General features: G+C 41.5%; 1 protein-coding gene across 2 annotated transcripts in view; it reads left to right on the forward strand.

Moving 5' to 3' along the window:
* Nucleotides 1-23,814, forward strand: part of GNAO1 (G protein subunit alpha o1) — a 714,636-nt gene that overhangs the window by 523,897 nt on the left and 166,925 nt on the right. The window contains exon 7 of one of the 2 annotated variants that reach the window (XM_078670262.1): nucleotides 17,276-17,429. The exons of the other annotated variant lie outside the window; for it this stretch is intronic. Within the exon in view, the coding sequence (XP_078526388.1) occupies nucleotides 17,276-17,429 (154 nt within the window). The remainder of the gene's footprint in view (nucleotides 1-17,275; nucleotides 17,430-23,814) is intronic. 2 annotated transcript variants of the gene reach the window in all.

Here is a 23,814-nt window from a genome sequence, read left to right on the forward strand (position 1 = left end):
ATTTCCTTGGAAGTAAAGACATTTTGTAAAGGCATAATTCTTCCTTTCATGTTTCTGTAAAGTAGGAATAATTGGATTTTCCTGTTGTAAATACCATAACTTGAGCACGTTTGGTTTACTGAGGTGCACCATTAGCCTTGAGCCCTAAATTTCACTTCAATTCATGTTCTTGTACTTGAATTTGCATTCTGTTATTTGGAAGGACTGTATTTTACTGGAGGTCACGTATAGTATGAATTATTTCATGTAGTCATTTCTCTGTCATACAATCTCTTTAGACAGTCCGTTTTTTTGTATGTTGCCATCATGAGCAATACATTATTAAGTTAATAAATACTTCAGGTGGATGTTGCAAAATAAAACAAAACATTTCCCATTTGCCAAACAGTAAAACTTTAAAATAAATACAGAAACAAGGGTGAGGTAGTACATTAAGTCAAGTGCACTATACAATTAGCACATATGAATATAGTGGTTTTAAAACATTTTGGGCATGAAGTCACAAGGAAGGATAAAGCCACGACTGATTTTAGTGTATGATTTGTATGAAAGATTGCTCTATTACAAGTTGAACAAACATTGAATTTAGAAACAAAATGTGGTGCTAATCAAAAAGAATGGAGATTGGGTTGTCTCATAGATATTTGATCTGATAAGTAAACTGATTTCTGAGAGAATGTGCCTATTAGGCAGGCCAATCACAGTTTGCCTGAAGTTCTTGATTTTACAAAAGGGTTGGAAATATTACCTAACCAAACATATGTGATATAGAGAACAGCTCCTCCTTGGAATAGTCTGTAGATAAATTCAGTCAGTCAGTCAGTCTAAAAATAACAAAGCCGTAAGTGAACTCTGGTCCTGCAGACCGATCACACTGATTAACGGGGACTCTAAAATATACTCCAAAATCCTGACTTCCCGATTGTCCCCAATCATCAGCAAAGTAGTAACTGGGCCGCAACATGGGTTTATACCTTGAGAAATACCACGGACCACATTAGATGTGTAATTGCACTGTTTGACGCTGCCCAGGTGGTGGGAGACCCTATAGCTTTGATTCTGCTGGATGCAGAGAAAACTTTTGATATGGACTCCTAGCACTACCTGTAGAACATGCTAGAACAAGTAAATAAAGGACCCGAGTTCCGGCAAGCACTTAAGGTGCTATATTTTAAGCCAGATTTGTGATCTCAAGAGGGACTAGGCAGGGCTGCCCCTGTTCTCCACTTTTGTTCTCCCTTTATAGAGACACGTTTATTGTAGGCTTGAGTTTAATGTGCGAATCCCCCCCTATGGTTTTTTACGGTTGGGATACAAAAACTCTTGCGTACGCTGATATTGCCCTAGTTACGCCCGCACCTTCTACAGCAATTGAGAAAGAGGCGGCAGAATTCGGACGTATTTTGGGCTGTTCTATAAATAGGGGAAAAATTGTAATTTTGGTAAATAATAAAATATCCCTGCAGGATTCACGGTTAGCCACGAGTGCAATATATCTGGGAGTTGCCATCACCCCCAGTCTGGATTGTATCGGTAAGGACAATTTCGAGCCTTTGCTTGAAAAATCTAAGAAAAACCTACATAGGCTGAATAACCTATTTCTGGCTGGCCGATGCAACGTTATTGAAATGATTTTCTTCCACAAAATTCTTTATTTTTTTCGTGCTATCACCTTAGAGTTAGGAAACCTATGGCTTAAAGAATTGGACAAATTGATCTCCCGATTTGTTTGGTCATACACAAAACCAAGGAGATCTTTAACGTTTCTGACCCTCCCTAAAGATCGAGGGGGGTGGGGACTTCCAAACTTAAAGTTGTATTTACTGGGCTACTGGTGTACACAATTTAGGGCCCCTGCTACAAGAGAAAACATCCAGACAATTAGGAGTTGAATATTTCCCTTCCCCATATGAATTATTGGTAGGGGAAGGGGCGTGGGGCAAATTGAGGTGAACTACTTCAAGTGAGTTTGCTTTAAAACCTTATTGAACACCTTTAAAATCTGGACAACAGTCCCTAAATTAACGGGTCTGGACCGGCTTAATTTTTATTCCCCCCTGAATGAAAACATATATCTTCCAGAAATCTTGTGGGACCAACATACCCTATTCTGGCTTAAACAAGGTGGGCTTTTTCTTCTCCACCATGGGTATGAAATAATTCCAAGAGATCAGGTGTGAATTTGGCTTTAGTCATAAAGATTTTTAAGTACCTACAAGTCAGGGATTTTTTATATCGCAAGGGTAGATGGGCGATCAGATTCAAAATGTGCGACCTGGTTGACGCTCTTTTAGCAGGACGCAAACCTTTAAGTGGTATCATCTATTCCATTCTCTACAAACGTATGAAGGATGATATTGACAAACTCTCTTTGAGATGGCAAGAACAACTGGCCATCCCTGAATCTAGTTTCCTGGAATCCTTCACTCTGGCCCAATGATCGTTCTTATTTTCTAAAGTACATGTACAGTATTATAAAACTTGTTTTAATCTATATTACACTCCTAGGAGGAGTATCAAATGGGGGGATTGTAAAGGCTCACGATGCCCTAGAAGTCAACTTAGGGGGGCCGAAATGGTACATACTTTTGCCACTTGCCAGTCTCTAACTCAGATCACAGATTTTTTTAATAACCAGTTAAATATTCAGGTATCCTTGTCACCCGCTGTGATTCTTTTGGGAGTATAGGAAGTTGAGAGACCGGTAAGAGGTAGAGTGTTGGTCTTTATTGCCATGACTTACTACGATTGTATTGCTTCGGCAAGGCTAGATAACAATCCACTAGTGTTTCAACAATGGTTAACTAGGGTGCTGGCAATTTAATCTAGAAAAGGCAATTCTTTCAAGCAAGGGGAGCCGTAGTAAAAGATATGGGGACCTCTATTGGATTGGATAGAAGTAAGGAGTTGAGGATGTTAGACACAATGCACTTTCACTAGGTGTATATTAGGATTTAATGTCTTTCTGTCCCTTAGGGCTTGTTCTCTTTTCTTTTTTTTTTCTTTTTTTTTTCTCTCTCCCCTTGTATGAATTTGCTATGAAATATGTTCTGTACCAATGATAAAATATGTTATTTAAATGTGTAGGTTAGGTGGGGTGTGGGGGGTTTTATTGAGGTCAAATGATGGCCCTTTTCTCTGTCATGCATTATGATTTTGCAATTGATAATACAATATATTTTAAAAAAAGGAATAGTCTGTAGAGGCTGAACAGTATTGCTGTCCTACTCTTCATACATGTCACAGAAAATAAATATTGTGCAGTGTTTTTTAGAGCACACCTGAATGCCAGAAAATGTAGTTTTAGATTCCTAACTGTTGACTAGTAGGAGCTCTGCTAACTAGCATATTTTCAGCAAGGCTAGCCAGAAATGCGTGTAGTGGCCTAAATAAATGACATCAGTCTTGGATAAAAATTAGTGCAGTCCACTGTAGGGACAGCTTTTTGTCAATGACCCAAGGGCACTGCAGCAGACAGATGAGCTGGTGTGAGTGCACAGTAAACTGTGGATTAGTCTTTTTACCGGGTACAAGAATGACATTGCAAATTGAAGGTTTGAATGAGAGGAGATATTGGTATCTCAAAGAAGAGACTTTAACAGTACCCTATACTAAAAACTAATGTCCCCATATTTGTTGGAACATAGTCTCACCCAGTGAGATATTTTCTCTAAGGAACACTGTCAGTGTAATATGTTCCTGAGAAATGGCAGTCTTTCCAACTATAATGGTAGTCAGCGTTATCAAAGGTAGTAGCAGATAGCTCATAAATTGGTATAATTTCATCATATATCGGTCTGTATGGCCAATTACATCGTTTTTACGATGGCCTCTGTGTCTTTGCCTCACTTGAACCCAGAATGAATCGCCACAAAGCATTCCAGAGTGAATGAGTTGGACCTAAGGCTGTTCAATGACAGTTTCTGTTAAGTTTCAGAGATAGTTTGCAGGTTCATGAATGGCTGTTAGCTTATACAATTTGGGGTTTAGGACTTTTTGTAATTTTCACTAAGATTGTTTTAAATATTCTATAATCCTCTGTTTTAGAGCAAGCCATGTTTTCAGATATTCATTGACAATATCTTGCACCACCATCAAGAGGCTGAAAAGAGGATTCACTCATGTGTTGCGTGCAGTTACCATGTTTGAGGTTTAGGTCACCATTTCCTAAAAAAAAAATTCTGCATTGGAGAACATTTGTACACTGAGCTTGGTAGTATAGAGATGCATGTGCCTAGTTGTCATATCTTATTTTATGAAGTTCATTTTCTTGGGAAAAAAATATTTGAGAATTGACACAAAACCTAGGATGGTGTGATTTTTCCTGCCTTACAAAGAGTAGAGCAATCATCTAATTCATAGCAACAAATGTATTTATAGTTTAGACGATTTCAGCCGCGTGGTAGGCTTGCTTACCCAGAAATACAACTTTTTAATAACTTACATAATTCTTGATATGAAGAGTTTTAAATTTCTTATGGAATTGTTTGTTCTGTTCTAGTTCACTCTGTGTATTAAAGTTTTTATAAGCTTATAAAAGGTACTGAGCTTTGCGTATGTGATTTCTGTAAGGCAGCTGTATTTGACATCTCCTTTTTCAGCCAGAGTATATTTTGTAATCAAAATAATAACCTATTTCTCTTCTAAGTTAACATAAATATCTTTAAAATTGCTTTCCACATTCAGACCTAGTTACCAAATCTAGAACTAACATGGGGAAATTAGAATTTGCACGCCAGACTTTGAACATGTGGCTAAACTGAGAGGCATACTTGTTGAGCTAAGAGAGAATCCGACATACTAAACTGAGATCCAACATTCTGCCTTGTAACCTCTGGATGCTCACTTAAAGTTTGGGAGATGCTTAACAAATTATAGCCATTCTGCTGCTGTTGAAGGAGACTAGCCAATTAAAATCTTTTTTTTTTTTAAATAAAGCATCCCAAAGATAAAACTGGTCCCTCTTCTGTGGTTTTGCAAAGATATGAGAACTCGCCTCAGATTTAGAGGAAAAGACACAAAATACTGCCCAGTGTCAATAGTATCCTTAAAGGGTTTAAGAAGAGTCCAAAATGATGCTTGATCATGACAAACCCAAATTGCCTTCTGAAGAAGGCACAACTTCACACCAGTGAGACATTAGATGAGGTACAATGCTGACCACTGGAGGCTGGCTGGAGAGTTAAAGACTGTTCTGCTGGTGCCCAGTGCGGTCTGTTGAGCTTGGTGTCAATGAGATTGTGGATATTTATAGATCGGTGTCTGTTGCACTGTTGACTGAAGAGAAGGATTATGTATCTGTCGAACCAGATTCCCTTTCTTCACCGGACCGGAGAGAGCAAGCCACATTAGAGTGCAATGCTTTAAGTAATATTTTAGTTTTTGGGCAAGAGGACATGACGTGTTTTGACCCACATGGGTCCTGTTCATGTAGCCCCGGTCTCCATGCGGGGGTCGTTAGATCTCAGATTGTTTTGAAGGAATATATATATTTAACATTTTAACAATGGCAGGTTCCCTCCTCAATATAGGTTTAAAATGACATTAGAATTCAGTGTAGGGTATAACAGCTTCTCTCAAACAAGGAAGTGTGTTCACATTTACATCTAGAATTCTTTGTTGTTGGTGGCGATGTTATATTTTGATATTTTAATTATGAGCAGTTGGTTTGATGTGTTGCTTTGTAATGCAAATGTTTCATGCAGAAGGCCGAATTATGGATGACATTTCAAACTTTTGCTTCCAAGCTTCCCTTGCATGGTAAATATTCTACCAAAAATCTATGAAAATATACTATGGTGTTTTGAAGCATTTCTGAATCAATCTTTTTGAAGCCTGTACAGTACACAGTAAACTAGGGGCAACAATTATGGTTTACAGTGAACTTAATGGTTTTAAGGTTTGCACCGTAGCTGGTAATTTGACAAACACCATCAGAGTGGAATGTTAATCACATGTTGCCTTGATGTTGGTTAGTTCTTTGACAAAATGACCTCGAAATTGAAGTCTGTCTGACTTAGTTGACATTCATGCTCTGACTTTATAAAACATCCTGCTAAGTTTGAAAGATATTTTTGTATGGTTGTTGCTTTTAAAGTGCAAGGTTCTACTGTTTCTTTGCTCAGTAGATTCAAGCATTCAAAGGACTTGCTGCTTAAGGTCCTAAAATGGTCCTTAAAGAACATGGTGGGGATCTTCCAATTTTAAAGGTTAAAGGAGTGCCCTGTGGCAGCCATCTTTAATCTGAAAAAAAAAATCCCATTGCTAAAGTTGCGATCTCTGAATAAGGACGTCCCTAGGGCTGCGCAGTGTACCATTATTGTGAGCAAGAGAATTATAATGCAAATTTTGCCCCTCTTCTTAAAGCACCTTTTCTTGCCACCAAAATGTAAGAGCAAAGAGGGGCCATCTGTGTTGGGTGCTAAATTATATACATTTTTTTCAAAGCTGTTTCTTTTACGAGTCTCGGAAATGACATCCAAATTTCAATCTTGATTTATAAATATTTTTCCAACCCTACTGAAAAGCTATAGGGCGAGAGGCAGGCTAACCTTTTTTTTGTGACTGGTGAGTGAGCATCACTTTTCAAGTAGGATTCAGAAAACTCTCTTTTCTTACATTGTTTGTTTTGGTGGTTTTGAGTACTTAAAAGTTTGCAGTATATCTCGCAAGCCAAATGATTTTGGTGATATTTAGCTGTAAGAAGAGATTACAAAGTTTGATGACTGGTATTTTGTCACTTTTTTGTGTTTGAATGACTTTTATAATTGCAGTTGTACTATGCCTTGTGTTGCGCCTATTTAACTTTTATTCTAGGCCCCTCTTTCTTTAGGGCTCATGTGGCCGCAACAGAGTTACTCATTACGTTTTGGGCAACAGAACTGAATGTCTGCTTCCCCTGCAATATATTTAATGCTATTCTATTTAAATGTAGAGGTGCTTGTTGTAACAGTGGGTTCAATAATGTAAGGTTCAATTCTATAGACTAAATAGGCCTAATTTCATATTTACTTTTCATAAGCACTCATGTTTTCATCCTTTGTGTTCTATGTTTGGGTACACATACCCTTTTTAAACATTGAATCCCTAATTTTGTTTCAACTATGGATTTTAATACATCTATTCAGATTTTTCCAGGATTAGTGCAGTAGTCCTCACTTGTGGAACTTTAAAAAATCTCCATCAAAAGTGTAGATTAATATTATCAACTGTTAGAACAGATGCCAGTATGCTACGTCATTCTATATTGGAATGTATCGACATTTTCTTTCCTTTGTATGCATTTTGTAGGGAATAAAGTAAGGAACATGATTTTTAAAATGTTTGAAATATCATTTAAAATTGGGTGGTTTTATGCAAAGGACACTGGTATGGTTATGGTATTTCATAGACTCTAATTAGGGTTTCCTCTGTCTTTAGCAGGCCAAAAGGGCTCACATTAAAACGGTCCCTTGCATGTCTTGAAGGGTTTCCCACATGCCCTATGGACCATTTTGGTGAAAGGAGTATCTGAATGTCGTTGTGCTCGGTCACCTGTGTGAAGACTCTTACTTATTAGACATGGGATCCTTCACTTTGTCCCTAAACGATCTGAACCAAGTGTATCTCTTTAGAGTAACAAAGGTTTGAATTTGTAAATACAAATGCATTTCCTTTAATTATGTTTCTACTCTGGTCCCTTTAGTGATTTAAGGACATTGCATAGCTAGTCTTTCCCATTCTGGTGGCATTCATAATTGTACTTTCCAAAGGTGTGATCTGGTTTGTAAATGGAAAAACCTTTGGACTTGCAATAGATCTTCTGTGCTTGACACACTTATAGTAAATATGAACTCCCATTGCAATTTATATGCTAAATACGTTGTTTGTTGTTATAAAGTGTTTAACCAAACATGTCTCCTTCATACTAGTCAGCAAAAAAATAACATCTAATTTCAAGAAACCGCAATGAATTAGCATGTATTAATCATCTTTTGTTAACAGAATGGTTTGTATTGTTTGCATAAACCCCCAAAGAGTCTAAGATAGTGACCCCCAGTTCCAGACACAGATAAGTACATAAACACCAACATTCTGCCTCTCGTTCCATGCATAGTGCCTTTTCTGCTGAAAACCAAGTCTATCACTTCATTACCCCTTTGGGGGACACATTTTGATCCATGGGTGGGGTTATTCACTATACTATTATGCCTTGTTTTTAAGTGAATCTTTATTCTACTTTAATTGTGTATGAATACAACTGCAGTTTGAGAGAATCGTCTTCCAATTTGAGGAGCATCAAACTGGTTTCAAGATCAGTATTATCATGCTATCTGCACAACCCTTGCGGTTCTCTGCTGCATGAAATGAAAATGACTAAAGGGGAACCTTTCAAGCCATTAAACTAAACTTGTCCTTTCCCCAACGTAGTCTCATAGTATCAGCGCCATGGTTTAGCCTGCATTCCTTCTAAAGCCTTCCTAAGTGGGATCCCTGTAGCACCCTGAATCCCACGGGGCCGTATTATGTAAGTGTCCTAGGGCGCAACGGGTGTTAGCGCCTGCTTTGCACCCCCTGGGGCACTTTGATATTACAGAAGGAGCCACAGGCGCTTGTGCGACCCCTTTTTTAATACAGATAGCTCTGGCCCTCACTAGAGGGCATTCCCTCCTTAACGTGGGAGAGTGGCCCCATGCATATGAGGGAATCCCTTTGCCTCTGCGCCTGCTCCGAATTACTGATGCTGGCTCAGAGGTAAAGAAGCTGTCAGGAAAGGTGCACCCGGCGCTAACGAGGAAAATGCACTGCATTCCATAATACCAAGAACTTAAAAAACAGGAGTAAACATGTTAACCCAGTTGAGACCCGGGTATAGTATGTAGCCTAAGAACAATGTCTCAAACGGTAATCATTAGGGGGGAGAATTACAAAGTGAGTATAAATCACTCCAGGGGGCAAGAGAAGGGAGACCACAAGAAAGTAGGCATGGAATATATTGTTTTCTAGGCACTAAGTCTCTCCTCTCAAGCTTTAATCTTGATCCACTAAATGAACCGTACACGCCAAGCAAAGCCCAACCCTACCTAAGCTAGGCCCTCACACCACAAGTTTGAAGCAAAAAATAGTACATGAGACTTACCACATTAGGTATCGCTGATTTCAATCCAGCATGGGCCCGCAAGTGAGAAAACACAAAATGCAGGCTGTGCTCCTACAGGAGGGAATCCTCGTTGCACCTCCTATGCTGCAGCCCCAATCTTCACAACCAACGTTGGAGACTCCTGCGCCCGATCTGTACTGTTAACGGAGCAAAGACCTGCAGTGAAGCGTCAGCCTTGTGCTTTTCCAAAACAAACGCTATGACCTTAGCAAGACGGGGGAAATTTACACATCTGATCCGGGTTGCCTTAAAGGCTTCGAATGAAACCAATCCGACTTTGGCCACGGGTATGCCAAACCCTGCGGAAGTAAGTGGACTGGTCCCTGACAGGCCCTGAGGAGAGCGTCTTCTTTTTTTTACAAGTCCTTTTAAGACTGTGCTTTTAAATTTCTAATGAGGTGTTTTAATCAAAATTAGTTTTAAAGAACACTGGAGACTGCAAAAGTGTGTTTAAGGACATATGGTCAACTACAAATCCTGGTGTGAGTTGGATCAGGAGGGTGCCGGGGAAAGGAGAGTGGTACTTTTGCTAAGTCCAATTATTATTCTTTTAATGGTGTTTGTTCTTACTGGAATAATTCTAATTAATCGAACAGTTAATAAATAAATTCTAATTCAAATATAGATTATTATTTGTAAGTAATTGTATCAGCACTACAGTACAATTTTACAGAAAGTAACCATAACACACAAGTGTGCACTGAACGTGCTAGTGACGGTGAACGACGCAGTGACACAGTGGTGAGAAAACCTCGTGAACAGCGAATAACAAAGTGCAGAAATAATCACGTGGTCAATGGCACAGAAAAATATTTTTTTTTCTGTACCACTTGTGTGTTATGGGTACTTTCTGTAAAATTCTACTGTAGTGATTTATACTCACTTTGTAATTGTCCCCCCTAATGATTACCGGTTGAGACATTGTTCTTGGGCTGCAGTCCATAATACGGCCCCAGGTCTGCCTTCAGGTACTCCTTCCTTCCTACTTCCCACCCAAAGATCCCGATGGTGAGACAGCCAAGTAGGGTATCTGCCCTTTATAAGACCCGGAAAAGATATTCTTTTCCCAGCTGCCTCCAGTTCACTCTCAGGTCAGCTGGTTGCAGCTAGACTTCCTGCACTGCGTTTTCTATAATTTGCATTTTTTTTTGCAGCTAAGCCTATCTCAAAACTGACTCTGGCATTTTGCCACATACTACGACCCTCAGATTCTAAAACTTAATGTAGAAGAAGCTATTGGATCAAAGAGCAGATATGATGTCTAGGTGGTGAAAGGCCCACCCATCCTGATGGTTTGCATCATACAGTCCCAGGACAAACTCTTGTTCCTTCCTGCATCTAATGGCAAGGACATATGAGTTTTTAACATAGAAGGATGGGTCTCTTTCTAGGCCTGTCCCTTGGGACAGTAAATGGGAGAGAGGCTTATACTTTTGAAATACTTCAAAACAAACAGCTGGTCATCTTGGCCTTTCTTATTGTTTTAAAACCAGGTCTTTTGTTATCCAGCTACAGTGATACATTTGTATGGTTATTTCACACTTAGGGGTCGATTCCGATCCGGTAAAATGCGCTCCGAATCGTCGTACGGAGAGTTTTTTCCCCATACGAATCGTACCCGTAGACGTCCCGTACGTACGACGAAGTACGATCCGTACCAGGTGCCAAACTCCGTACGAGTCGAACAGGACTCCGTACGACTCAGATCTCTGTACGAGTTTCACTCGGAACCGGCTGTACGCGTCATCACTACGGTTCGCGGCTGGTTTTTACGACCCAGCAAGTACGATTTGTGTCGGGTACGCGCCGTACGACCCTTTTCCTACGGGAGCCGAAAACAGTCGTAAACGCAGAGTTCGCGCCGAAACAGGTACGGAACACCCCCCCCCCCCCCCCGGGTACGGCACGTACCCCCCATGATCGCAGGGGTTCGCGCCGTACCCCTGTGATCATGCGGGGTACGTGCCGTACACCCAGCGTACATGGGGTACGCACCGTACCCCATGTACGGTGGGTGTACGGCACGTACCCCATGTACGCTGGGTGTACGGCACGTACCCCGCATGATCACAGGGGTACGGCGCGTACCCCTGCGATCATGGGGGGTACGCGCCGTACGGTGTGTAGGTGATCGTGCGCTTTTCCGTACGAATCGACGTGTACCGTACGAATCGCGCCCGGGTCGGCCGATCGGGATCGGAATCGTCCGGTCGTACGGCGTCCGTACGAGTCGTACGGAAACGGCTCCGGATACGATTCGTACGGACGGGGATTTTACCGGATCGGAATCGACCCCTAAGTCTCTTGCAGTGCCAATGTTCATTTTCAGAAACCCTGAGTCTTCAAGCACCCTGTATTGAGTTGATAGAACTCCTTCGCGTCCTTACGATGCCTATAAAACCACTCCAAATTCAGTTTTATGAGAGACTTGAACTTGTTGGCACCTGATTCATATTAGTTTTTAAGTCACATTATAATTCGTCAAACACTTAAAAGCTCTGTCACTGTGAATCACTCTACTATTTTTTGCACCCTCAGTAATTACCACTCACACCCACCTAGCTCCCTCACCCAATTCATATTCCATGACTTTCTTGTGATATTGACCTGTTGTGAGCTTGAGAGATTCTGTTTTTGCATCTAGGGAGAGGGAGAGTCTAATTAATTGGCTCCATTATGCAAAGCTCATTAGCATACCTCTGGGCGGTAATCCTAATCGCTGGTGGGCACCACACTGCTCTTCTCTGCGCAGCAGCCTCATTTCTACACGGTAGAAATGGACCTGTGTTTAATAAGCTGAGCCTATGGGATCTTTCTCCAGTCGCATGGAATGCATGTTTTCTTTTTTTTATAATACTTCCTTTCTGCCCTGTAAAGCTCCTTCTGTAATAAAGGGCCGTTCATTCCATTAGATGATATTTTACATGTACACTGTGATACCTGGCAATAATTTCAGCAACCCTATTGTCAAATTTAGATTGTAGTGGATCTTCTTATGGGGTATGGTTGAGAACTCTTATTAGCAAGGTTGCAGAGGAGTAAATAAGGACACCATCCTGTATGTTTGTGGAGTTCTAATATGTATGTTGTCATCACTTTGTAGCACATATGATTTATTTCATCTTATTCATTATTGTAGGCCTCCGAAAACAGATTTGTGGGTTATGAAATTAATTAGAATAAAACAAAGAGACAGTAAATCAAGCTTGTTAAAGGTTTCTGACTCGGGTGTAAGCTTGCTTTTCACATAGCCAGTAGTGGCTGGCATCTACGGAGAGGGAGAGGGGGGTGCATGGGCAGCCGTGCACAAACATTTGACTAAATAATTTAAAGAAACTTACCTTAACCCGTTCCGTGCTCGCATTGGCCATGAGCACTACCTTCCGGGTGCTGCGCACGACCGTTGGCCGATGCAGCCCCGCTCACTCCGTGGAACGCCCGCACCGCCAACAATATCCGCAGCTGTAAACGGGTAACCGACATCCTCCACCTTCAGCTCCGGACCTCTTCTCAACCGCAACCAGATGTTGCAGTGCGGGCACCAATCCTGGCGCTGCTCTCACGCTTTGAAAGCAGTACCCTGATTAGAGGGAGCGGCCTCGCTCACCGCCCCCAAGGACACTGGAGGCCTGCTCTTACTCTGACCCAGCTGTCTTAAGACAGCTGGTTTGAGTTTTCAAAGTGCACATGTGTGGCTGGCCATCGCAAGACGGTCTGCCAAAAAGACCCACGCATTTTGAAAAGTGCAGGAATACCCCGCCCTACTCCCTGCTGCTAACATTCAGCAGTGGCCCGCCCCCGTCCTGAAGCTCAGGATGAAAAATAAAATGGTAATCTATTACCATTTTATTTTTCGCTCTTTAGGGGTTAACTTAAGTGGGGCAACACCCCTCCCCTTCAACGGACAATCCGCCCCTGCACATAGTGTTTGTGTGAGTGAAGACTTGAGTGTTAATACATTTAATTTCACAAAAAATTAAAGGAACTGAGTTTTTTTTAAATGCCACTGAATTTGGTTTAAGGAAAGTGCGGTGTTTCTTAAACATACACCTCGTAGTAAGAGCTGGCCATGTTTAACCGCATGCGCGCTGCGGCGATTTTCGCGCTACGCGGCTTTTTTCAAAAAGCCGCGTTACATGACGAGCTCATCTCGTCATCAGCGTGCGAGCGGCGCAACTGATGACGAGCTGAGCTCGTCATCAGCGCCGAAGGGGTTAAGCAGTATTAAGTGATGTATATTTAATAGTTGTATGAGATTTAGACATTAGGGATCAGTTTTTTTCTAGTTTGCTATACCTGGAGTCTAGTAATTGAAAAATATTTCGACCTTAAAATAGAGTCAGTAGCAGGGGTCTTGTGAAAAGGATTGCCTAGACTAAGTACACTAATACTAGTATGAGAAGGAAAGAAGATTGTGTGCAAGGACATAGGTACATAGAGCTTCAAAACAAGTAATGACCACCCCACCCATTTGCTGCAAGACGGCGCAGTGGGTCAATGCTTGCCACTTACATCTTTTGCAATCAGTAAATTGGTAAATTTACTACTGCTGACATGGATATTGGGAGCACCTGTCATTTAAATCACTTTTAAAGAGCAGAATTGCAGTACAACGTACTGTATACAAAACAAATTGCTGTTGTTATCCGGCTTCCCAAATTTCCTGCCAAATATTGAACTCCCAGACCAACCTCCTCTCTAACTTTGCCTCGTGTTTTCAGCAACTTCTATGTATGTCTTTTAACAAAATTGGTGATTAGCCAGTTTACGATAAATGTAGTACAAAGTAATGTCTACCCTTTATATATAATTTGCTATTAGATTTTACCTGAAACATCCACTTGCTGTTAGACTTAAGAGTCTCCACAAACATTTGGTAGGAGGTACCCAAGTTCTGCTTTCGCAGCCTGGACTGGCATGACTCCTGCCTGCAAGTAGACCATACCCATAATGCTGAGTAGACTTTGCAAAATAATCACCTCAGTCATGTTCTGAGAAGTTAATGTGATAATTAAGTTTAAATAAAACTCATTTCTAGGGAAACTCAGAAAAATGTCATAAAATTCCTGTGGTTTCCAAGGAAACTGTATGGTTTTAGCAAAGGTGTTTCACGAAAGATGTTTGAATCATTATCACATATCATGTGTCTAATATTAATGCCTCATTATATCATCTGTTCTGTTCACCTGAACTGATTTAATTGTAAAGGACCGCCGATTTGGCACGGAGAAAGGTAAGCATTATTGTGAACTGTAATTATGATTCCTGGCTGGCGCTGTTATTAGCCGGGCAACCATTCATTTTCCTTCAGCTTGTAGCCTGACGAAGGAGGTGTTTTTCTAAAATGCTTTGAAGGCTACAGATTAGACGAATATGGATAAAAAAGATGTGACGGTAGACTTTTGTTCTTCTCCCTTCATGACACCATCCCCTCTAGACGCTGCCTTCAAGAAGGTGTGATATCTCTAGTGATGTCCATCTCCACTGTCCAGGTGGCGGTATGGACTTGGGTCCAAAATGGCATATAATCAAGATGTCTAAATTGCAAAATGGATTTGGGTGGTGATTGCCGTTGATAAAATGAAATGATCTCCATCTGTGTCACCCTCTGTGTATCTTTACTGTACGGTATCACCACGAATGATACTGATCCTGTAATGTCTTGACGAATAAATTGCGTGGCCAGGGATTAAGGGACCTTTACTATCGCTATTCTTATTGGCTGCTGCTCCGGGACAGTAGAAGTTGTCGGAGGGGAGGGGGGGTAGAATTTAAAAAATAGAAGAAAATATCACTTACCTGCCTGCCGGCCGCCTCCTCCCCTCCGTCCTTTCTGTAAACTGGAAGCAAACAGGCTTCCAGACTCCCCTAGCCAATCATGACGCAGCTGCACCATGATAGCAGTATTGTGATTGGTCTGGGCGGCCTTTTTCGGCGCTCAGACAGGGAAGTGGGAGCCTGTGCATGTTCTCCACCCTGGCTATGCAATACTGTCAGGTGGAAAAAATGCTAAGTTCATGCACCAACCATTTTATTCTTAGTTTTTTGCTCTGCTGAAAAGCAGTGGGGCGACGCTACTCCGCCTTAGCCGGAGGAGATGCCTCTGGCTATTCTATAGCACAGACAGTCACATTATTAGTAAAATGGCAAGTGTAAAGCCAGGCACAAACAGCGTTTTCTTTCAATGTTATACTTCACTTACATTACAGGTTCATTCAAATGTATTTGAGTGCCAGGTTTTTGCCCCCTCACTTAACTTCAGATGCTTTCTAGAGAAAATTTCCTGGAGAAAATGTGCAATAAGGGGATACCCAGCAAAAACTAATAGTTGCAGAGACTATGTTTGCATATTATTCCTGACTGTACTGTGCAAAACTTGGAAAGGCACAAAAACTGCCAGGTAATGTGCGCAAACAGTGCTTAGAGGATGTTAATTCCTGATTTCATTCCAGAATACAGAATGAAACCCATAGAGTGTTTTGAAGGGCTGGCCATTGAGTTTATGTACCTGTATCTGGGTATGTTCTTGTAAATTTGCTGAATACGTTAAATATATTATTGTTGGGAGCTTGCCATAATACCTAGGTGATTGTAATTGTTTAATTTATGCCCATAGTAGTCTAGAAACGAAACACTGGGTTATCAGTGCAAACTCCATAAAAGAAAATGTTACTAATGAGCTCTCTGCATGATTGCCAGTCTTAAATGTATTGCCTAATACAGTTGCAGCTCATCCTCTAAATAGTGCACTTTTCCCTAACTCCCCTGCATTTGTGATGTCCCTGAGAACATGGACCTAATGTAGATGCAAAGAATAAGCAAGACAACTGGCCCTAGGATTTGCAGAACACATGGATATTTTGTTACATTTGACACTCCTGTACCGCACCACGTGCGTGGCACCGCCAGACACAATCTATAGTGTAACTCTACATGCCTGTGATAATCCAGTGATTCTTGTGGGTGTGTGATTCGTACTCTCATCTTGCCTGTTCTCCACCTATCCCGTTCCTGGTTGAGAGGTGGCCATGCGGCCGGCGTGGACCATGGCTTGTCCTCTTTCTCCAAACATCACCAGGCCTCCAGCACTTCCTCGAGTTTTCCTCCTCTGCTGTTCGAACTTACCTAACAAACCAAGGCCAAAAAAAGACCCGATTTTGAGGGACCCACCAAATTTGGCAGGTATGAAGCTTCTCTTGAACCAAAAATGTGAAGAGTTGAAAGCAGTAAAGTATCTTGACGCTGCCTGTTGACTTTGCCATGAGCTGAGTTCCTCCCATTGCTACACGGGTGGAAAATGCTACTTCCTAACAAAGGCTTTTCCTTATGTATGTGTCTTCCATCTCTTTTGGCTTCATTGCATGTCCTACTGTGGAAAAAATTCGCCTCTCTTGTATGTGCATTTGAATCTGTGGCTCTTTGCAAAACAAGCTATTGTGCTCTCAAAGGCATGAGTTAACATGGATGGATTTAGTCTGCTAACATGTACAGTAATCTCTGTGCTTCTGTTCCACCTTTTGGCCTTTCCTGCTGTATTTTCATCGGCTGTTTGCTTTTCGAGCCAACTCTTACTCAAATAAATCTGCACACTAAAAATAAACTAAAATAAAACCGGCAAAGTTCACGGCAAGGTCATGATCTGGTAGATGTCACTTTACTGCCTGCTTCCAACTCTGGATTAACCTGGGGATGTCACCAGTCCTTGGTTAATGTACACCACAAAATGTGTGCCACGAAAAGAGGAAACCTTAAAAGTTTGTAGAACATTCTGCATGCCCCTCTTCTCTTGTAGACCAGTTCAGGCCTGAGTAGCATCCCAGTACACGCATGGTGCATGATTAATATGACGCATAATGGCCAACTTGGTATTGGCCGATCTTTAATAATCACCCCCTAATGCCTCCCATGTAACGGTGTGACATATATTCTCATAAATGAGTATGCGCCTTTTGTGTCTATAGTTATTAGTATATGCATATAGGTATGTTTATTTATAAATGTATGTCTGTACAAGCCATAGGTGATATTTTCATTTGCTTTGTTCATTGCAAGTAGCTCTTTAGAAATTTGTAAGAAGCGCTTGCGTCGGTCATCGCCCTCCATCTTTTGATGCGCTCTCTCTCCTTTCTCTTGCAGAATCGCATGCATGAGTCACTGAAGCTGTTTGACAGCATCTGTAACAACAAGTGGTTCACTGAAACGTCCATCATCCTCTTTCTAAACAAGAAGGACATATTTGAGGATAAAATTATGAAATCGCCATTGACTCTCTGCTTTCCTGAGTACTCAGGTAATGGGAAGGGGTGGTCCAATTCAAATAATTTCCAAAGTTGCCACCACAGCTCAAAATTGCTAAGTTTTTCTCAAAGTCAAAACTCAAGTGAAATAATAGAAAGGACACTCAAGATTCGAGGTTGTAGGCTTTGTGATGAGGGATCAGGATATTCTATTTTTGTGTGTAGGGCACTTGTGTAGATGACAATTTTGTGTTATTGAAACACTAAAAACAGAATATTCCAAATTGTAAAATTTCTCATGCAGCTGGACCTCATCGTACTTTAGACTTAAAATGATGTAGCCATGAACATAAATACATACATGCTCAGGGTGACACAGGCACAATTATATAATAGAGACAAGGTGAGATTTTCATTTTGGCAGGATTTTCCAACCAGCTAAAAAAACTGTGTAAGAGAGGGACTCAGAAAAGAAAAGAAAACAGGGAAAAGAAATGTTAAACTGAAATCTAGGATAGATTTACAAGGGTTTTAAGAAGTGTGGGTTATCCATCTTCCATTGACCCAGTACATTTGTACGACAACCAAAATGGATGGTTTCAAAATCTTGACCCTATGCATCTTAGTCACTGGGAATTCCTCCTAGTAGTGTATCCTGCCATCATTTGTGGATAGTGTGTAATTATAGTAGCAGGCCCAGCACGTACTAAACAGTTTTTCACTCAGGCCGCCCCCCCCCTCCCCCAACGGTTGCCTGCCCTCCCATCCGTCGTGGACCCCTTGAATTGCTAGGTCACATCAAACTAGGAACCCCATATGTATTTTCCCTCCCGTTGGCTCAGCGAGAGTCCCTAGGCACTGTTTGGTTGTAACCTGCAACTCAGTCAACCAAAAAGCAATCAATGGGGGGGGGGGAGGGGAGAATGGGGGGCGGGAGTGTGAATGAATGAATATATATATATATATATATATATATATATATATATATATATATATATATAGAGAGAGAGAGAGAGAGAGAGAGAGAGAGAGAGAGAGATAAAATAACATGTTCAGAGAAACTGCACTAATAAACTTCCTTCAGACATTTATTACTAGTGGGAAGGTCAAAGTGCACTTTATTGCTACAGAAGAGCGAACTTGACTTGAGAAAAACACTAATAACTGCTGTAGCCTATGCATATTACAATTTCTTTGCACATAAAAACAACTCCCACAATGGTCACAGGGCATCTTCAATATGATTTTATCATATCACTCCATTTTAACTCCTTGCATTCTTGCTTTGGATAAATATATTTTAAAAATAAAACATAAAAAATACCATAGCCTAAATCATATACGCAGATGCGCAGAATGGAATATGCTATTTATTACCACTGTTGAGGGATGGGAAAAGCATCATGGTGTGATCTGTGATGCCTTTCACACTCAATGGTGATAAGGAGCATATTACACTCTGCACTTAATTATATTCTCTAATTTTCCTTGGATCCTTGAAAAAGCACTATATATATGCCTAGATCTTTGATCAACCCTCACCTATGCGACTGTGAAAAAACAATGATATCTCAGCCTTTACAGATGTGTACTTCTCTTCCTTCCCCATACTTCTTACTCCAAATAACAACAGATTAAGTCGCCTACAGATCACATCTGTCTAGAAGCTTTGTTTAAATGATTGAGTCAGTAATCTCAGAGTCCTCTCTTGGTCCAAAACAGAGGTTCACTCTCATCCTAAAACATACTCCGCTCCGGGTGCATCCCTCTGCCCACACCCCATTCAGGGCTTCTTAATGTACTTGTCACCCTTTTTGAATAGTCTCAGTGGCCAGGTAGGGCACATATCAATGCTTTGCCTCTCTCTTATTAGAGCCACCATATCCCAGGCTTCCACCATGGTCTTTCTCCTTGCCTCGTGTTTGTGAATTTATAAATTGGAGTCAGGCATGCTCCTGATTTTAAGGACTTATGTTTGTAGCCTTCATTTTGATATCATCGATCATTATGCATGAGCTCATCCTCTACATGAAGGTGAAGAAGCTGAAGCAGGAATTGTGCAACAAACACTGCCGAACCATCTCCCTAACCGCTTGGGGGCAGTTCTCTGCGTATTCCACATGTGCAGTAAGAAACTTAGTGTTTTTTTAATAGGGAGTAAACTTTAGAAAAAAATGTATCTATATAAGTTGTCTGGTCTGCATACGACTCTCAGCCTCCATATTCTTGGATTTGTCCTCTAAACTTGTCAACTTTTTGATCACTTGGTGCAAAGAACTGCCATTTGATGCCTCTTTCCTTTATGCTATACCTTGTTAAGACTGTCACCTTCCCAGAATCTGTGATTACCCTTCACTTCCCACCCGCCGCATTATTAGCTGCTAGGTTAACTGACTTTAGCTGCCGCCCTTCACCTTAATGACAGCTAAGTAGGGTAACCTTTGCAGCAGTTTTGTACACCGCCAGCTCCACAGAAAGTCAGCCTTTTTCAGAGAGGCACCATCTCCCTGTTGTTCCTTGGGATATTCCTCGGTTTTCTTTCCATATTTGTGTTGGATTTCTCCTGATCCAGTTTGCCTGACCTCTAGATGGCAGCTGCACTTCATCATCGAACTTCAAGATAGCAGGCTCTTTGCAGTACAACAGTGTGTTCAGGTCCCTTTCTCTTTACAGGCCTTTGTTCTAGACCTCGCTCAGTGGAATAGTCTGTCCTCAACAGGCCACTTCCTGAACATATCCCGCAAGATCTCAACTTCCTTCTAGGCTTTGCTAGCCAAGGAAACAAACAGCACTGTCATGTGGTGACAGCCCTATTTTCCAAACCAGGGGAGGATTGGGGATTGTCTGCTTACTCTGACTATAGTGGTACAAAAGGGGGTGGTGATGGACGGAGCATATGAACCAATCAAACACTCGCACTCAGTCAACAGATCTGGGTTTAATCCATCACCGTTCTTTAGCCCACTCTGCCAACCCAGTTCAGACATGGCCATATGGCAGAGTGGGCTAAAGAACGGTGATGGATTAAACCCAGATCTGTTGACTGGGTGTGAGTGTTTGATTGGTTCAGATGCTCCGTCCATCACCACTCCCTTTTGTACCGATTTGTTCGCCATAAGTTGGCAGGGTATGCTCAGACGTGAGTCCCTTGCTCACTTTGCCACTGGATTCAAGCAAGCCTGTCTGAAGACGGCTGTAATGCCAGAAACCGGTCCTAGGAAGCTTGTTTCCGGTCCAGGGAAGGCATGGCTTGGCAGTTCGGGCTGGACTGTTCCCATGAGGCACGGGGTCAGACTGATTTGCATATGGCCATGTCTGAAATGGGGTGGCAGAGTGGGCTAAAGAACTGTGATGGATTAAACCCAGATCTGTTGACTGGGTGTGAGTGTTTGATTGGTTCAGATGCTCCGTCCATCACCACCCCCTTTTGTACTACTCTGACTATAGAGCATCAGAAGAAATGCTGTCTCTCGCTGTCAGCAGAGCCTGGTTAAGGCCCTCTATTTCACCAGTCATTCCTCTTTACCCACCTCCATCATGAGAGTCCAGGCAGTGTATGCCAGTCTGCGGTACACATGGCTAGTTCTCTTTCACTCCACGGAGGCTCTACTACTTAATGCCATGGAACAAATGATCACTCCCCTCAATGTCATTGCACAATGTGCTCTTCAGTAGCCCTTTCTCACTGTCACCACGCAGACTTCTCCGCCGTCAGGCATGAGAACGGGCAAGGGAGCCAGACAGTGAGAAATCGCCTCCTTAAATGATGGCAAGCCATGCCCCTCCCCCAAGCCAAAACTTCAAAACCAATGGGAATGGCTGTAAATAGTGTTGATTTGCTTCATTTTGTAGCTTGCTTAGGCCTCTAAAGAGGAGGACCAGCCATACGCAAATTCGTTTTAGACATACCCCAAACAAGCACTCTAGCCCGGCTTTCTAGAACAAGTATCCACTACAGAGGAACAACAGCAACTCCCATGTCTTTCAGCCTCATTAGGCCTATTGGAGAGGTCCATTCGTACATGGCTGTGTCTACTTCGGGTGCAGAACTGGGATCTAGGGTACTTTAAGTGCCATCATTTGAACGAGAAAGTGTAGCCAGTCATTTAAATCCCACTTTCTTCTGGCATGGGGACCTCACTGCGCCAAAGAGATGTGTGACTGGACTGATCCAATATCTACAGTCCTGCTTCCTGCTGCTAGTCACACAAGTTACATTGTGATCATAACTCTGAAAGATACGTGAATTCAATCAATAATCTGTACATAGTAATCCATTCCTGTACACTGGTTTATTTGACGAACGGTACACATTATAAGGTATACAATGCACACCACCGTCACCCACTTTAAGCTAGTTATACAATCTTCACTGCTTACCCAGCCTGCTGTGACCATCCTCAATGACAATGTCATCACTCTTGTTATTAATAGCGACATGCAATGTCATTATTTTGGGGAATGGTGTTACTTGCAGTAGCAGCATACTTATCAATGTGATATATATATCTAGCACTTCTTAGATTATTGTTAATCAGTGTCTGTTACTCATTCCAGACCATGCACAGCTTTCATCCGACACACGTTGAGTCTGAAGAAATCGCTGATACCCTACAATAATAATACCAATGTGTGTTAAGTAACTAGTACCTTAGACATAGACCAGATTGTAGGAGTGTTCTGTACCGCTGATGTCCATTAATATTTATTCATGTGAACCATCTTCGACATTAAATGAGGAAATTCATTCTTTTACTTGGAAAGCTTATTTGAGATTGATACTAATGTTGAGTTTAGACCCATTGATTCTCATTTCCGTGGTGACTTCACATGGTTCTGCACCAGATCTCCTCCTGTTTTATTGCAGATCCAAAGGCAGTCAATGAGTGTGTTGCAGCTACATCTGACCTCTCATCTTGGTCAGGAGATAAAGCCCGCCTTTGAATACATTGACATCTGTGTGAATGTTCTCCCTGTTATAGTCTGGTGGCCCCTGGTCAGTAACTTTCTCCATTAATTCTAGACCCAGATTCTCAGACTGAAATCACCTCCTACTTGTGGAAGTTTGAGTAAGGAGGGAAAGTCCTTAGCAGTATAAACATATTCTTGCATTCTTACTGGTACCTTTGGCACACACTTGATGCCTTATTCATTCTTGAACATGGGTGCAGGAGACAGCGGGCCGTTGTTGCTGTTCTCTGTATATACACACACTAGGTATTCTCTTAGTCCTCTATAAGAGGGCAGTGAGTGGTGAGGTCAGTTCCCCTTCCTTCCAACACTAAGAGACATTTAACTTCCAACTGGTTCATAGTGTTTCAATGCAAAAGTGCACCTTAAATGAGGTCAGGTATTGGATTTACCAGTTCTCTCCAGTTTGTTTTCCACAACACTGACATGCTTTCTCATTTTTTGCTTCTTTTAGTCTGTTCACCGATTGCTTTTTCAGGCCTTTTTTTAGGAACAATACCACATATTCATTTAATCTCCATCAGACGTTGGGTTATCAAACACTACAAAGAAGCCAAGAAGATTTCTCTCTAATCTGCATTATAATAAATCTGTTGAACCCATAATATCTCTCTGAGATACCACTTGTGGGATGTCATTTGATTATTGAAGCACTCCTCACATGGGTCCATATGGGCTGGGCGTATCATAAAATCACTTGCTCACTTTGAATAAACACCCATACACAATCTTCCACTTCTGCTCTCATCTGTTGCAGCTTGAAGTGCTCTTTGGTACACAGTGTACTTCTCACAGTGTGGTGTTTTACTGTTCACAACAGGGAATCATACTGTCCACAGGGGAGCTCTTCACTGGCCTCAGTACAGGTCTTCACTCTATTTTACAACCCTCTACTCTGTACTATACAGCTGTCAACAATACCACCCACCTCTGTCAATCCATAGTAAACTCTCCAAATCTACATTAGCACTGCCCAATAACATTTCCAGCTGTGTACAAAAGAGATGTCCATTGCCCACCATACTGCTTTTTACTATCCCAATACCTTTCCTTATCTTTACTTTGACTTTATTTCGCATTATTTCAATGCATAAAAGTACAAGCAGCCATGCATTAAAATATGTTATTCTATTAAAATCCTTCTAAAAACATACATCATTTTAAAAAAAGTTAATTTTACATTGATATGTTCAAAATGACAACCAAAGTAACACAAGTATTAAAACATCTAAGGCGATGAACGTCTGCGCTGGGCCACCGCCTATAAAAAGGATTCTACAGCATAACATACAAAGGTATCTGGCAGCTGTTGAATCCTCAATACAGTATCCACAGTAAAACGCTTTCTAGTCACCAGACCACAGGGAGTCATTATTGGGAGTATATCATACCATTGTGCTCCAGGAACGGCTGTACATAGTGTTGGACTGTTTCAATACACAAAGTGTCACTGCCTGAAATACCCAG

The sequence above is a fragment of the Lissotriton helveticus genome, chromosome 12 (assembly GCF_964261635.1).
Source record: "Lissotriton helveticus chromosome 12, aLisHel1.1, whole genome shotgun sequence".
Classification (NCBI taxonomy): Eukaryota; Metazoa; Chordata; class Amphibia; order Caudata; family Salamandridae; genus Lissotriton; species Lissotriton helveticus.